This window comes from Peromyscus leucopus, chromosome 6, assembly GCF_004664715.2.
Source record: "Peromyscus leucopus breed LL Stock chromosome 6, UCI_PerLeu_2.1, whole genome shotgun sequence".
Taxonomy (NCBI): domain Eukaryota; kingdom Metazoa; phylum Chordata; class Mammalia; order Rodentia; family Cricetidae; genus Peromyscus; species Peromyscus leucopus.
The window spans coordinates 125,861,869-125,875,131 of NC_051068.1; the positions used below are offsets into that span (position 1 = coordinate 125,861,869).

Sequence of the window (13,263 nt, forward strand, 5' to 3'; positions counted from 1 at the left end):
GGCTATTTCAATGTGGCCTTGAACTCACAGAGATCCAGAGGGATTTCTATCTCTGGAATGCTAGGATTAAAGGTGTGAGTGCCACCATTTTCTAGCCTTTGTATCTAGTGGCTGTCTGTTCTCTGACCCCAGATAAATTTATTAGAGTACACAATATTTTGGGGAACACAATACCACCACATTCAGGACTTTCCTGGATAATCTTAGAAGCAGCATTCCTGGGAGAAGGCATAAATGATTCATAAGGAATTTTTTATCAATCCAAAATCCCCAAATTGTACAAATATTAAAAGTGCCCTGTCGCAGGAATCTTAAAGAGTCTTATTAATAAAACAAACCTGTAGCCAGGTATTGGGGTGAAGCTGGAAGATCAGAGATACAGAGCAGGCCACAGCTAACCTCACCTGGCCAACTTCTCAGCTGGTCTTGTTTCCTCAGACTGGATGCTTCTGTGTCCTCATCCCAATGGCTCTCAGCTGAACTGCTGCTTGAAAGCCTGAAGCTTAACCAGCTAAAAGCTTAACCAGCCAAATGCTTCTAGTTTCTGGTCCTCACGCCTTATATACCTTTCTGCTTTCTACCACCACTCCCTGGGATTAAAGGCTCGCTTTCTGGGATTAAAGGCATGTGTCACCATGCCTGGCCATTTCCAATGTGGCCTTGAACTCACAGAGATCCAGAGGGATTTCTGCCTCTGGAATGCTAGGATTAAAGGTGTGAGTGCCACCATTTTCTAGCCTTTGTATCTAGTGGCTGTTCTGTCTCTGACCCCAGGTAAGTTTATTAGGGTGCACAATATTTTAGGGAACACAATACCACCACAGTGCCCCAAGTATGTAACAGGTGGAGATGAAAACCAAAGGTGGCATGGCAGCCATCATGTGGCTCAGCTCTGCTGGATCTTTGTCAAGCAGCTGTGCTGGCTTTATGACTTCTGCCATTCCGTTCAGATATGGCTGTGCCCCTCAACAAAATTGTTGTGGTGGGTTTTCCAGCCATGTGGGGCGTGCACCAAGACTGACCTGCCTTTGCCTCCGGGTGGCGTTTCTCATTGTTCTTAGAATTATGTGACATTTTAAGCTGTTCGAAGGTTACCAGTAGTTGTTGCATATTCCCTTAGAAAACAAAATAAGGCTCATTAAACCTCTTGGGCAGTGTGGTCAGCTTCTCTTCTGTCCAGTCCTCCCTGCCAACACACACACACACACACACACACACACACACACACACACACACACACACACTGTGATGACATCCAAGGAGTGCTTGGTAGATAGCTGTGTCCTCAACACCACAGGCCAAGGCTGAAGATGTTAAGGATTAGTGGGGAAAGGACTCAGAACGTAGCACCTGAGCCTCTGTAGGCAATCACCAAGTATAGCACTGTTAGACTCCTCCTCAGAAATGTTACTGCAGTCTGCCTCCAAGGAGCATGGCGGGAAAGGTAGAGGCGTGCATTTCAATTTGATACTCCAGCACAGGGAGGCTTTGGAAATGTCGGAGACAACAGTTCACGTTTTTAAAGCCCAGGGCCCAGGGCACGAAGGCTCAGCTTCAGGGGACTTGTCAGCTCTCAGTACTGGGTGTTCTGGGAGGAAGAGGAGAGGAGTCACTCATGGGCACAGCATGCCCCATGTAATGATGGTGGTGCCCTGACAGTATGACTCTGCCTCTAAAAGTGCCAGGTAACTCAAAAGTCAGGCCACTTTGTGTCTCTTTAGAGATGAACTTCCTTGTTTGATATCCAGCTTCTGACTCAAAGAAGTCAGTCCTGGAGGATTTCACAGATCAGACTGTTTATCAAAAAGTCCAAGGTGTCTCTGAGAAAACACAACCACTGAACTCACTGTTTACCACCACCAAAGGCTGGTTTGGGATAAGGTTTAAATTTAACCCAACAACCAAAGGTTTGAAAAGCACATGAGTTTATTTAAATTACTATGGCTTTCTGAGAGCCTGGTGCTCTGTAGAGAAGATTTTGGTACAGTGGAGAGAGAGGAGTTTAAAGGAAATCTCTTTATTCCCTCACCCTCCTGTAGAAAGCCCTGTTGCTTCAGAGAGATTGGTTTGCTTTTTGAAAAGGTAAAATCCAAACTGTTGGTTTTCGGAGCTGACTGAGCCTGCTAAATCCTGGCTGGCTGGGCCCGGCTGGCGGCTGGAGTGGGAAGCACCTGATCCCGCTGCCCTATCTGAGGGAGACAGCACTGGCTTTTGCCTGGCTTCTGTTTGTACTTTCTGTTCTCATTTAATTCACATTTCTGCAGGATTATGTTGTGGGTTTAAAGTGATGTGGATTTACGAACACAGCCATTGTCCTAGTATGTTGGAGTGCCTCTTTTAGTGGTAGCAAAGTAAGTTGGAGAAAAATAAAAATAGCTGGCAGATAATGGCACATAATCTCTTGGAAAAATATTGTGAGTCTAATTGTTGGCAAAAAAATAATAGCCAGAGCCATTCAGAAGACTACTGGGTGGCCCCTCAAAGGAGAGCATTACATGATAGGTTTGCAATAAATCTGTACTTTAAAAATGTGATTTTACTAGAGTCATGGTGTCAACAGAAAATTTAAGTCATCAGAGTGGATTGAGATGATCTTGTAGTGCAGTGTTTCACCTAATGGCCTCCTGTCCTCTTCATCAGATGGGGTCCCTCATACTCATTTTGGTTAGAGTCTAGAAACCCCATAGCCTGACTTGCATCGCCTCATGGACCTTACAGTCCCTGAGCCTATTGTAGCCTGGGAGGCTGGAACTGCTCCTGCTCAAGTGAGTTTCTCTCATTTCTCATTGTAATTATTTTTCCTTTCTTGCCCAGTCCCGTTGGCCTTCCAGATCGTAGCTTCTTCATTTTTTAATTGAGTTTTTTTGCATTTATTGATTTGTGTGTCTGTGCATGCTCTTGGTGGTCAGAGTACAACTTGCCTGAGTTGGTTCTCCACTTCTACCACATGGTTTCTGACTTGGCTCGGTGGAAAGCCGTCTAACCTATTGATCTGGTGTCAGCATGGATCAAATTATTTCGTCTTTGAATTGTATTGTGTTGGAATCTCTGGTTTTAATAAGATGGTGTGATATGGGAGGGAATACACTCATTTTTGGCCTCTGCGTGCACACATATACTCACAAAGAAGGCTTGATTTTAAAAATTGCTATTGAATTGCTGCCTTGAGTTTCATTAAAAAATAGTTCAATAAATTGTGACCTGGGAGTAGGGAAGAGTTTTCAACAATTTCTGAAGTGGGCCTAAACATGTCTGCCACTTTTGTACTACATATATTTATGTGAAGTGTCATTCTTACACTTGACAATTATAAAGTCAGAATAATGGGTCAAACTCTGAGAGGTGTGATTTGTGTGTCTGTTTCATGTGTCCGTATGCCTAAGGTTTTGTAAAAGGAGTCCTGAGTGGAAAATGCTGAGGAAGCCCTGGTCTGTGTATGAAACACTGATTGTTAACAGAAAATGACAGCCTAACAAGGTGGCTCATGTTGAAAATCCTAACACTTGGGAGGCTAAGGCAGAGGCTCACTGTGATTTCAGACCAGCTGGGTATGTAGTGAGTTTCTCAAAAGAAAAGAGAAATGGGGTGCTGGAGAAATGACTCAGAGGTTAAGAGCAGTGCCTGCTCTTCCAAAGGATCCAGGTTCAATTCCCAGCACCCACATGACAGCTCACAACTGTCTATATAACTCAAAGAACTGACAACCTCACACATATATATATATATGTAGACAAAACATCAATGCATATAAAATAAAAATGAATAAATGATTAAAAAAGAAAAAAGAAATGGCTGAATATCTTCTTTTCAAGCAATAAGTGCTTTTCTAAATTTGACTTTGAATAAAACTGGGCATTTAAAACCTTATGATAAATCACAGTTGGGAAGGGTTTTATTCTATGAAAAATGAGAGTAAGTGGATGCAGTAGGAGAGCCCAAGCTCTGCTCTAGATCAGCAGTGCCCAGTGGGGTGATTTCACATCACTCCACTTCCTCACTGCGGATTCACCAGGGTCGTAGAGGGTCTGCCTGCCAGTGTGGGAAGACAAGTCTGGGGTACAGCTGTGAGCACACCTGGAGAGCTTAGATTCTCCAGGGAGTGCCTTGTTTCTCAATATTGTCCAGAGCCTTTACCGAGCCTTTGCCGTGCCCTGGACCTTGGCTGTTGACTCTGTCTGCACTGGGTCATGTGACCTTCCCTGAGCCATGTCATCCCTCTTCTCCCCTTTGACCGTCCCAAGCATGTCCCTGCTCTACCCATTCAACCAGCCCGCCCTTTACCGTCTGCAATTGGCCGGTGTTTGACTGGCTTTCCTCCCGCCCCGCACCTCCCTTCCGGGCCTCCTTTCTTCCAAGTCCCCTTTCCTGAGGACCTAGACAGCCCCTCTCCACATCTCTAGCCCAGGTTGTTATTTCCTCTAGTACTTTCTGCTCACTTCACTGACTTGACTGACTTGTTTGTTCATTTACTATCTTCCCTTGTCTTTAGAATGTAATTTTTTTACATTAAGTGCATGGGCAGCACAAGACAGGGACTCAGTAAATGAGCCTATGAACCTGTGTCTCCGACTTAAGTGGTAGAGGCCTTATGCTTGTTATAAGACTGTCGTGTTTAGTTGGTTAGATACAGTTAAGCAGCAGTGTTGGATGCTTGTTACAAGACTGCCGTGTTTAGTTGGTTAGACTGTCGTGTTTAGTTGGTTAGACTGCCGTGTTTAGTTGGTTAGACTGCCGTGTTTAGTTGGTTAGACTGCCGTGTTTAGTTGGTTAGACTGCCGTGTTTAGTTGGTTAGACTGTCGTGTTTAGTTGGTTAGACTGCCGTGTTTAGTTGGTTAGACTGTCGTGTTTAGTGGGTTAGACTGTCGTGTTTAGTTGGTTAGACTGTCGTGTTTAGTTGGTTAGACTGCCGTGTTTAGTGGGTTAGACTGTCGTGTTTAGTTGGTTAGACTGCCGTGTTTAGTGGGTTAGACTGTCGTGTTTAGTTGGTTAGATACGGTTAAGCAGTAGTGTTGGAATTATCGTTAAGCCTGCCCTCCTGCACAAGGCAGGTATTAGCAGGTGTTCTGATGCAGTGGTTAATGGTTTACTTTGTGCAGTCTGATTCCGCCTTGTTCTGCTGTGTGAGATTTGGACAAAGTTGGTGTATTTAGAGCTTGCCCGTTCCTGTAGATGTAACAGTCTTATGAAATAAGAAACACAGAGCCAAATGCAGAGTTAAAAGCCCAAGATGTCAGGGCAGTAGCTGAGAGCTGAGACTTAAAACCGCCTTTTACCCTTCCTGCCGCTGCTGTCCTTCCCTTCAGCAAGAGACCTACTTCCTGTGTATCTGTCTTTTTATTGACTTTCTGTTCTGCCTTCTCATTGTCTGTAAATCCAACCACATGACCTCCTCATCACTGCCTGTCTCTACAGACCTCCAGGTCTTCTATGGTTGGTATTGAGATTAAAGGCGTGTGGCTCCATGCTGGCTGTATCCTTGAACACACAAAGATCTACCTGTCATGTGATCGGGATTAAAGGTGTGCACCACCACTGCCCGGCTTCTGCTATGGCTTGCTATTAGCTCTGACCCCCAGGCAACTTTATTTATTAACATACAAATAAAATCACATTTCAGTACAAATAAAATATCACCATATGTTCCTTATCAGCATAATACAGATAGAGGTGATGAAGACCTCACCGAGCACTGTGAGGATAAGTTGAGCACAGTGTAGGGAGAACTTAGCATGTCACCAGAATGGTATGAATATGAACTCAAAGCTGGTTTTCTTCTGACCTTCAGGATAGATTATAACTAGGACAGTGGTTCTCAAACTTCGTAATGCTGTGACACATTAATACAGTTCCTCAGGTTGTGGTGACCCCAACCATAAAGTTATTTCTTTGCTACTTCATAACTGTAATATTGCTACTGTTATGAATCATAATGTAAGTATCTGATATACAACCCTGTGAAAGGGTTGCTCAACTTCCAGGTTGAGAAACACTGCATTAGAAGGATCTGTAGTTCCCTGTTGGCATAGAAGGCTTTTCAGGAATGCAGAGAATGTGTAATGTCAGGCTTATATTTTGTTTTTCAGGTTGGAATAGCTGCGTGCCAGATTGCTAGAGCTCATGGCTTAAAAGTTTTGGGCACAGCTGGTTCTGAGGAAGGAAAAAAGCTTGTTCTGCAAAATGGAGCTCATGAAGTGTTTGATCACAAAGAAGTTAATTATATTGATAAAATCAAGGTAAAGTTTTCTACAGTTTTAAAAAGTCAAACATCACTGCTTGAAAATTTACTCATTTTAAAAACAAGTTATTTTAACTCCTACCCTTTTAATGAATAAATAAGACTTTGCTTAATAAATAAGATTGCTTCCATTTTCATATCTCTGTGTTTTAATTGATTTATTAGGCACAGACATCTAGTTTTTCGACCTTTGCTGTCAGGTTTTCATTGTGCATGCGTATTAAATGAGGTGGAGCTTTTCTGATGGCTCAGAAACTTGTAAGGTCACATTGTAAGTAAAGCTTGCAGCTTCACAATGCTCTTATGGCAGCTGTTATCATGTAAAATTCCCATTGCAGTTGAGATTCCCAGGAGTACACAGCAGATGTATCTGTCCAGAAAATATGCTGCTTGTTAACGGGGTCCTTGGGGAGGAATAATCACTGTCCCCCCCACCATGTGAGGAGCATTCAGGTAATTGTGGCATACAACCCAGTTCATACAGGATCTTATCTGTTTTGCCTGGCCAGCGCTCTGCCACTGCCTTCTATTCCCAACCCTCACCTCAACCCTCAAGTCCCTATTTGTATACTGCTAATAACTAACTCAAGTCTGACTCCTTGCTCACCCTCACAAGCACTTTCTTGAGTTAGGAGAATGAGAGTTTCCCGGCACTGAGTGCTTTAGAGAGGTCATCACCCAAGAGGAAGAATGTGTGTGTGTGTGGGGTCTCTTTCCACCTTACTGCCTTGCCAAAACACACCAGTCAAGGCTGTCCTTTGTGCCTTGTACAGGGGAGCTGGCATCCCGTGCTGACTCCTGGATGTTTGCAGAGGTTATGGGGGCCTGGCTCCTGGGTGAGCTGGCTCCTTGTCTGTCCAGAGTCTGAGGTCTTGACTCCTTCACCTGCCCGTGGCTTTTCTGTTTCTCATGTTCCCAGACATGTCCAGGCCTCTCCCCCGCCTCTGCTCCCTTTCCCCTCCTCTCCCCTTCCCTCTCCAGATCCTTTACTGCCTAGTCTGGAAACACACAGTGGACTCACTGCTCCCTCTCTTGCTTCCCCCTCCGTCTCTCCCTCCTTCTCTCCTTCCCTCCCTCCTCCCTCTCCCTCCCTCCTCCCTCCTTCCCCTCCTCCCTCCTCCCTCCTTCCGTCCCAGTGCAGTTCTGTGTTTACGTAATTGAACATCTACCAGGCTGCCTCTCAGGGGTCAGAGGTGAGGCCTTGTGACTAGGCTGGTCTTGTGTCTGTCTTCATCCTCAGGAGTGAGACCTTGACTCCATCTCCTTGAACCTGGCTGTCTTCCTGCACACTGGCATCACGTTAACCTCCTTCCTCTCCATGTTTTTACACACTGTGTGTCTGTGTGCCTATGTGCCCTCTGTTGCCTCTTGGACCAGAGTTTCATTCCTGTGTGCCGCCGGCCTGGCAGTCTTCAGCATACATGTGCCAGGCAGGAACCAATCTCAGTGTTGATGCTCATTTTAAATCATCTTCTCCCTGCTGCTCTCCACGGTGCCCACATTACTCTGCCAGCTTCACCCCTGCAAGGGTCTCTCAAGTCCTTGTCACTACTTCTTAAGCCTCTGTTTCCCCAGCCTGACGAGTCTGTAACTACGCTCGAGCCCCTTTATCTTCTACTGTTCCCAGAGAATTTTGTCCCTTTAAGTGTATCAAGAAAAACTAGAATGGATCTCTCTTCAAATAGGAATTCTGACTTCCTGCCTCTTACTGAGTTTCTAATACTTAAAACATTGAATTAATGAACACCTGGAAAATAAAACCAAACACCTAGTCCTTCACTTAAGGCACTGTTCAGCATGTTGTCAGCTATAACAGTTTGAGTTTTCCTCTCCCACAATGCTGTGGCTGAGGAAGAATTCCCCAAAGACCCTGTGTGTAGATTTTTCTCATCTCCCTTGTTGTGTTTAGGAGACCCCTTTTCATCCTCTGGGTCATTTCCTCTGAGGAACTTTCCTTGACCAGTGTAGGCAGTTAAACTTTAACTCTTTCCTCCTGTAACTCATGGCCTACGTCTATAACACAGTACTTGGGCCTTCCTTCTGGAACTCATGGCCTACGTCTGCTAACACAGCACTCAGGCCTTCCGTGAAATCTGTGCTTGTGGTGGTTTCCACCCAGATTTCTAGTTTTCAGTGCACTATATCCATTCTTCGCACTCTATCCAATGCCTGGTGTACAAATTCACTCTTGTTAAAATAAAATAAAACAAATGTAATATAAAATAACAATAATATTGCTGGTTCTTCAAGAACTATTTTTAAATATGGAGAACCAATGCTCTACAGTGCAGACAAAAAGAATTAGTGTAGCAGGCAATGGGAAAGCACTTAGAACAGCACTGAATATGCACACACACAGAAACACACACCCCAGTTCACCCACACATCCTGAAAGCACCAATGGGAGACCCCTAGGGCTTGGGAAGTTTTGATTTGTTGTTTCCTCTCTGTAAACATTTTTAGTGATAGGAAATTTTTAACTAAGGAACAACATTTTATGTTCAAGTTGACTAGCACACACAAATAATCCATACAGATTTTATCTCATATGTCAATTTATCTGGTGCCTCTCAGTCTTCACACCGCAGAGTGTGGCTGTTTGCTTGGCATGGCATCACTGCCTTGTAATAAGACCGTTTTAAAGCCTACATTGTTAGTCTTAAAAACGCAGCATTTACCTGCCATCTGAAACACATTTCTGTGGAACATGTTACTGGAGAAGCGAGTTTACAGCCGTTCATCTTTATCATGTTTCTTTTATTATGCAGAAATCTGTTGGTGACGACGGGGTTAATGTGATCATTGAGATGCTGTCGAATGTCAACCTGAGTAATGACTTGAAGCTTCTGTCCCGGGGAGGACGAGTAATTGTAAGTTTTGTCCTTCATCCCTTCGATGTTCTCTGCCGTTTCCCCCTTCACAGGAGTCTTCACAGTGTACCTGATCTTTCCATGACAGGTCGTTGGCTCTAGAGGTCCTATTGAAATAAACCCAAGGGACACCATGGCAAAGGAGACAAGCATAATTGGAGTTTCTCTCTTTTCATCCACCAAGGTAGGGAAGGAGGTGGTTCTGATGTTGCTAACATGAACACTTAGAAGTTTGTCTAGTCAACAGATTTACGGTAGATGCTGAGCTTGGTCACCTGACTGGAGAGGTAGATACCAGTCGGTCCCTGGATGGTTTGTGAGAGCAGCAGTATAATTCAGTCTGCTTGGGAGAAGGCATGCTAATCATAGCTATTTCGGGACAGTATTTCCTATTCTAACACTGTCCCAGACTTGTGCGATTGACAGAATTAAAAGGGAGTTCTGGGCCAGGTGTCAAATCTGCATATTTGCAGGAGGACCTTTCTGGTATGGCTCCCCCGATATCCACGTTCCTTGAGAAACCGAGAACAACAAAAACACACTTTAAAACATTTTTGTCTCTTTCCCCTAGGAGGAATTTCAGCAATTTGCAGGCATCCTCCAAGCAGGAATGAAAGAAGGTTGGGTGAAACCAGTGATAGGTTCTGAGTATCCATTGGAGAAGGTGGTCCAGGCCCATGAAGACATCATCCATAGCAGTGGGAAGACCGGGAAAATGATTCTCCTCCCATGATGACCAACTCTTTCGGACGCCCTGTGTCACCGTGACATCTTCTTCTCCAAGTCTTTCTTCTGTCTGTCATCTTTAGTCAGCATTCATTTCATTGGGTTTCATGTATTAAAATCATGACTTTCGGGGGTTACACAGTGGAGTAACACCATAGCAGAGAACATGCAGCCTTATGTGGGTTGGCATGCATCTCAAAACTGGTTTTGCTTCTTTCTCTTGGTTTTCTTGGTTTGGTTTAGTGTTTCTGTTTGTTTTGTTTTTGAGACAGGATCTTGCTCTGTAGTTCATGCTGGCCTTGAACTCATGGTGATTGTTCTGTCTCAGCCTTCTAAGTGCCAGGATAGTAGTGGACTGCCACACACAGCTTCATTTCAGAACTCCTTAATTGATTGACTTCAGGCCTTTGACTCTTGACCTCCAGGGGCTTCCAAGCCTGCCTACCTTTATTTAAGGTCCCCAGTCCTCTGGACGGCATGGCTGTCTTGGACTCTGAAGACTTTCGGGGCTGAAAAACATCCTTTTAAAACCAATATCATCTCAGTCTGTGAGCCTCTGGGAAGGGCAAAATGAGCAACACCTGAGAAAGCTGTCAGCCAGTTTTCCTAACACATCTGAAAATGCTAGAATACTCACATGCTGGTCACCAACCATGTTCCAGGTCAGCAACCTTATCCTGGGTCTGTGGTATTCAGTACAGTCACCCATTCAATGCTTCATGGTTATTTAGAGTTTCCTGTATGTGTAATTTTGCTTAAAATTGTAAGTTCACAAATTTAACACAGTAAGAAAGGTCTGCTTTGGCTTTCGTAGTACCGTAACTTGGAGTCAATTCTGTAGAATACTGAAGCCTATGCCTGTCTCATTTGTGCGGCACAAGCCTCATTTCTGCATGGCGCCTGATCTTGGGACTGCTTAGTAGGCCTCTTTTGTGCTGGAATTCTTTTAGACTAAATAAATGGACAGCCTTTTAGAAATCTCACCCCAGTATTATGTCCAAGGAGATAAGGTTCCATAACTCACTGTTGGTTTTGTTTCTGTCCACATGAATATATCATCTGTTTCTTTTCGAATTACATGGGTAACTGTCTTGTTTCCTTTGTTCTGTTGAACACAGTTTGCTAAGGAGTGAGCAGAAATCACTGTTCATGCAGTTGGGGGATGTGGCCACTGATGTCTTGATGTTTGTGCTGTGACCAAAGTGTTTTAGCCATTAGCATGGTCTAAGTTCAGCCACTGTTACTGGTTAACTATCCTGTAAAATAACATTTTAACAAAGTTTCAGAAAGTCAATGTCTTGGATCGTTATTTTAGATGCCTCCTAAAGTGCAGGGTTCTTTATTAGGCACAAAGATTAAGGAATGATACTTGTGTGGACAGCTTGGTCTGTTTGCACATTTACCTTGTGAATAGGAGCTAACACAGAGACCCCATACTACTTCACAGTCATTGCTACAGGCCAGTTACTTTTGAGGGCAAAACTAGCCACACTCTGAGCTAAGTGCCAGGGTTAAGGTGCTGCGGCACCAGGTGTGTTTCTGTGTGGATCTCTGCAATTCTGGCTCCAGTGCTGTCCCAGCTTCTAGATCACTGCAGTCACTAATTAGGGCTCAGGGCCCAGGTCACCACGGGCTGTCCTCCATGAAAGGTAGATAATGATCATTTCAACTCTCAGCCTTCTGGATTTCTGCTCTTGGCTTCTTTGAGTTTGATGCCCAAGACTCATGTTAGAGGACGAGGTGGTAAGCAACCCTGGTTCCCAAAGCTGGAGCAGCACACTCACAGGCACATGGCCAGGAGCTTGGCATGGACTGAGCTTCACGGGTCACTGATGTTAAACTCCAAACTCCAAACTTACCTCTCAAGGCCTTTGGCTTTTAAACTTAGTATTCCTCTGGCTCCCATAGGCATGGAACTGCCTGCTGCCCAGCTCTGTTCTGCATGGGTTCCTCTTGTTTTTCTGACTCTGTTCATCATCCTCACCTGACTTCACTTATTTTCTGATTGGATAGTAGTTATTTAGGCTCAGTCTCTTCATCAGTAGCTCAGCAGCCATCGAGTAGTCTGGGAAAGCACTCTGCTGGAATCAGAGGTGACAAAGAAAAGTCAAACATGACCCATGTCCTAGGGTCCATTGTAGAATGGAGTATGACCCTGTGAAATATTTCTCACCTTTGGGGGGCCTCTGTCAGGGATCCCCAGAGAAACATCATCATCAAGGCACACATTAAGAGGGTTTGAAGGAATTCGCTCAAGCAATTGTAGGGGTTGGTGTGTCAGGGGCAGCAGGCCAGAATGTAGGTTGGACTTTTTACTTGGAGTTCTGAGGCAGAATTCTCTCTATTAAATCCTTCAACTCACTGGAAATGGCCTCCCTATACAATTGAAAGAAATTTCTTTCGAGTTGCTATAGTTTTGTTTTTGTTTTTTCCCCCAAACAGGTAAAACATGACTTTGTTGAACCATCACAGATGTCATGGGCTCACAGGGCAGTCACTTAATGTTGCTTGGAAGTTCTACCTGCACATTTAACGCTTCTGATGCTCTTTGTCAGCTTTTTATGTGTGCTTTGGCCGTGGAACCAGGGCTAGGGACAATCTTAGATACTCTGAAAGAGGAAAGAAAACCAGGAAACTTTTCATAATGTTCTTAAGTAAACATTAAAGCAAGAAATTACTTGTTTCCCTGGGATGCCCACTGCTCTCAGGATAAAGAGCCATTTTTCTGTACCAGGTAACTTCCAAGAACAGTAAAACCCATCAGGTCAGTCTGCCCTGACTCAGCTTCTTTGGTCAGCCACATCCCAAGGCAGAAAAGCATCCCAGCACAATCCTTAGCCATCTCTAATAATGGTAATTTTGAGTACATTGCTTTTTAAAATTTAAAATTTTAAAATTTAAAATTACAATAACAATTTTATTGCTTCAAAGAGCCCATATTTTGGGAACTTCCTCTACCCAAGGAAAAGGTCTAGGAAGTGTTATGTCATAGAAACCTGGATTCACTGTTGTCTGCCAATGGCCTGTCAGGCATCCATGATGGCCCATGTGTGTCCCTTTAGAGTAAATTTGACTGATTTCCAAACCAGTGTGTGATAAAAAACATTCATTAAACATGCTGAGTATGTAATAGGAAGAATTCTCCTTCAGCTGAGAATTCAAAATAAGACTCAGAGATCCCAGAAGAACCTCTAATTCTCTATGCGTGTGCAACAGGATCTTAGTCAATGCATAAGAAGTTTCCCCTGACAATACATAATCAACAGTTTACAGGGGGTAGGGAATGTTGTCATAATCTTGTCTACAGGGCCATCCTAGGGTAATCTCTTCCCTTCCCCAAAAGAGATTTTTCTCTGGAGCTGAGCAAATGTTTCAGAAGCAGAAGATGTGGGTTTTTAATTAGGAGAGTTTATCTAGAGCATGATATGGAA

General features: G+C 44.1%; 1 protein-coding gene across 4 annotated transcripts in view; it reads left to right on the plus strand.

Moving 5' to 3' along the window:
• Positions 1–11,126, plus strand: part of Cryz (crystallin zeta) — a 28,715-nt gene extending 17,589 nt beyond the window's left edge. For all 4 annotated transcript variants that reach the window (XM_028882938.2, XM_037207241.1, XM_037207243.1 and 1 more), the window contains 4 exons: positions 6,085–6,234; positions 9,005–9,106; positions 9,195–9,290; positions 9,678–11,126. In XM_028882938.2, coding sequence (XP_028738771.1) covers positions 6,085–6,234; positions 9,005–9,106; positions 9,195–9,290; positions 9,678–9,839 — 510 coding nt within the window. In that variant the 3' untranslated portion in view covers positions 9,840–11,126. The remainder of the gene's footprint in view (positions 1–6,084; positions 6,235–9,004; positions 9,107–9,194; positions 9,291–9,677) is intronic.
• The last annotated feature ends 2,137 nt before the right edge of the window (positions 11,127–13,263 follow it).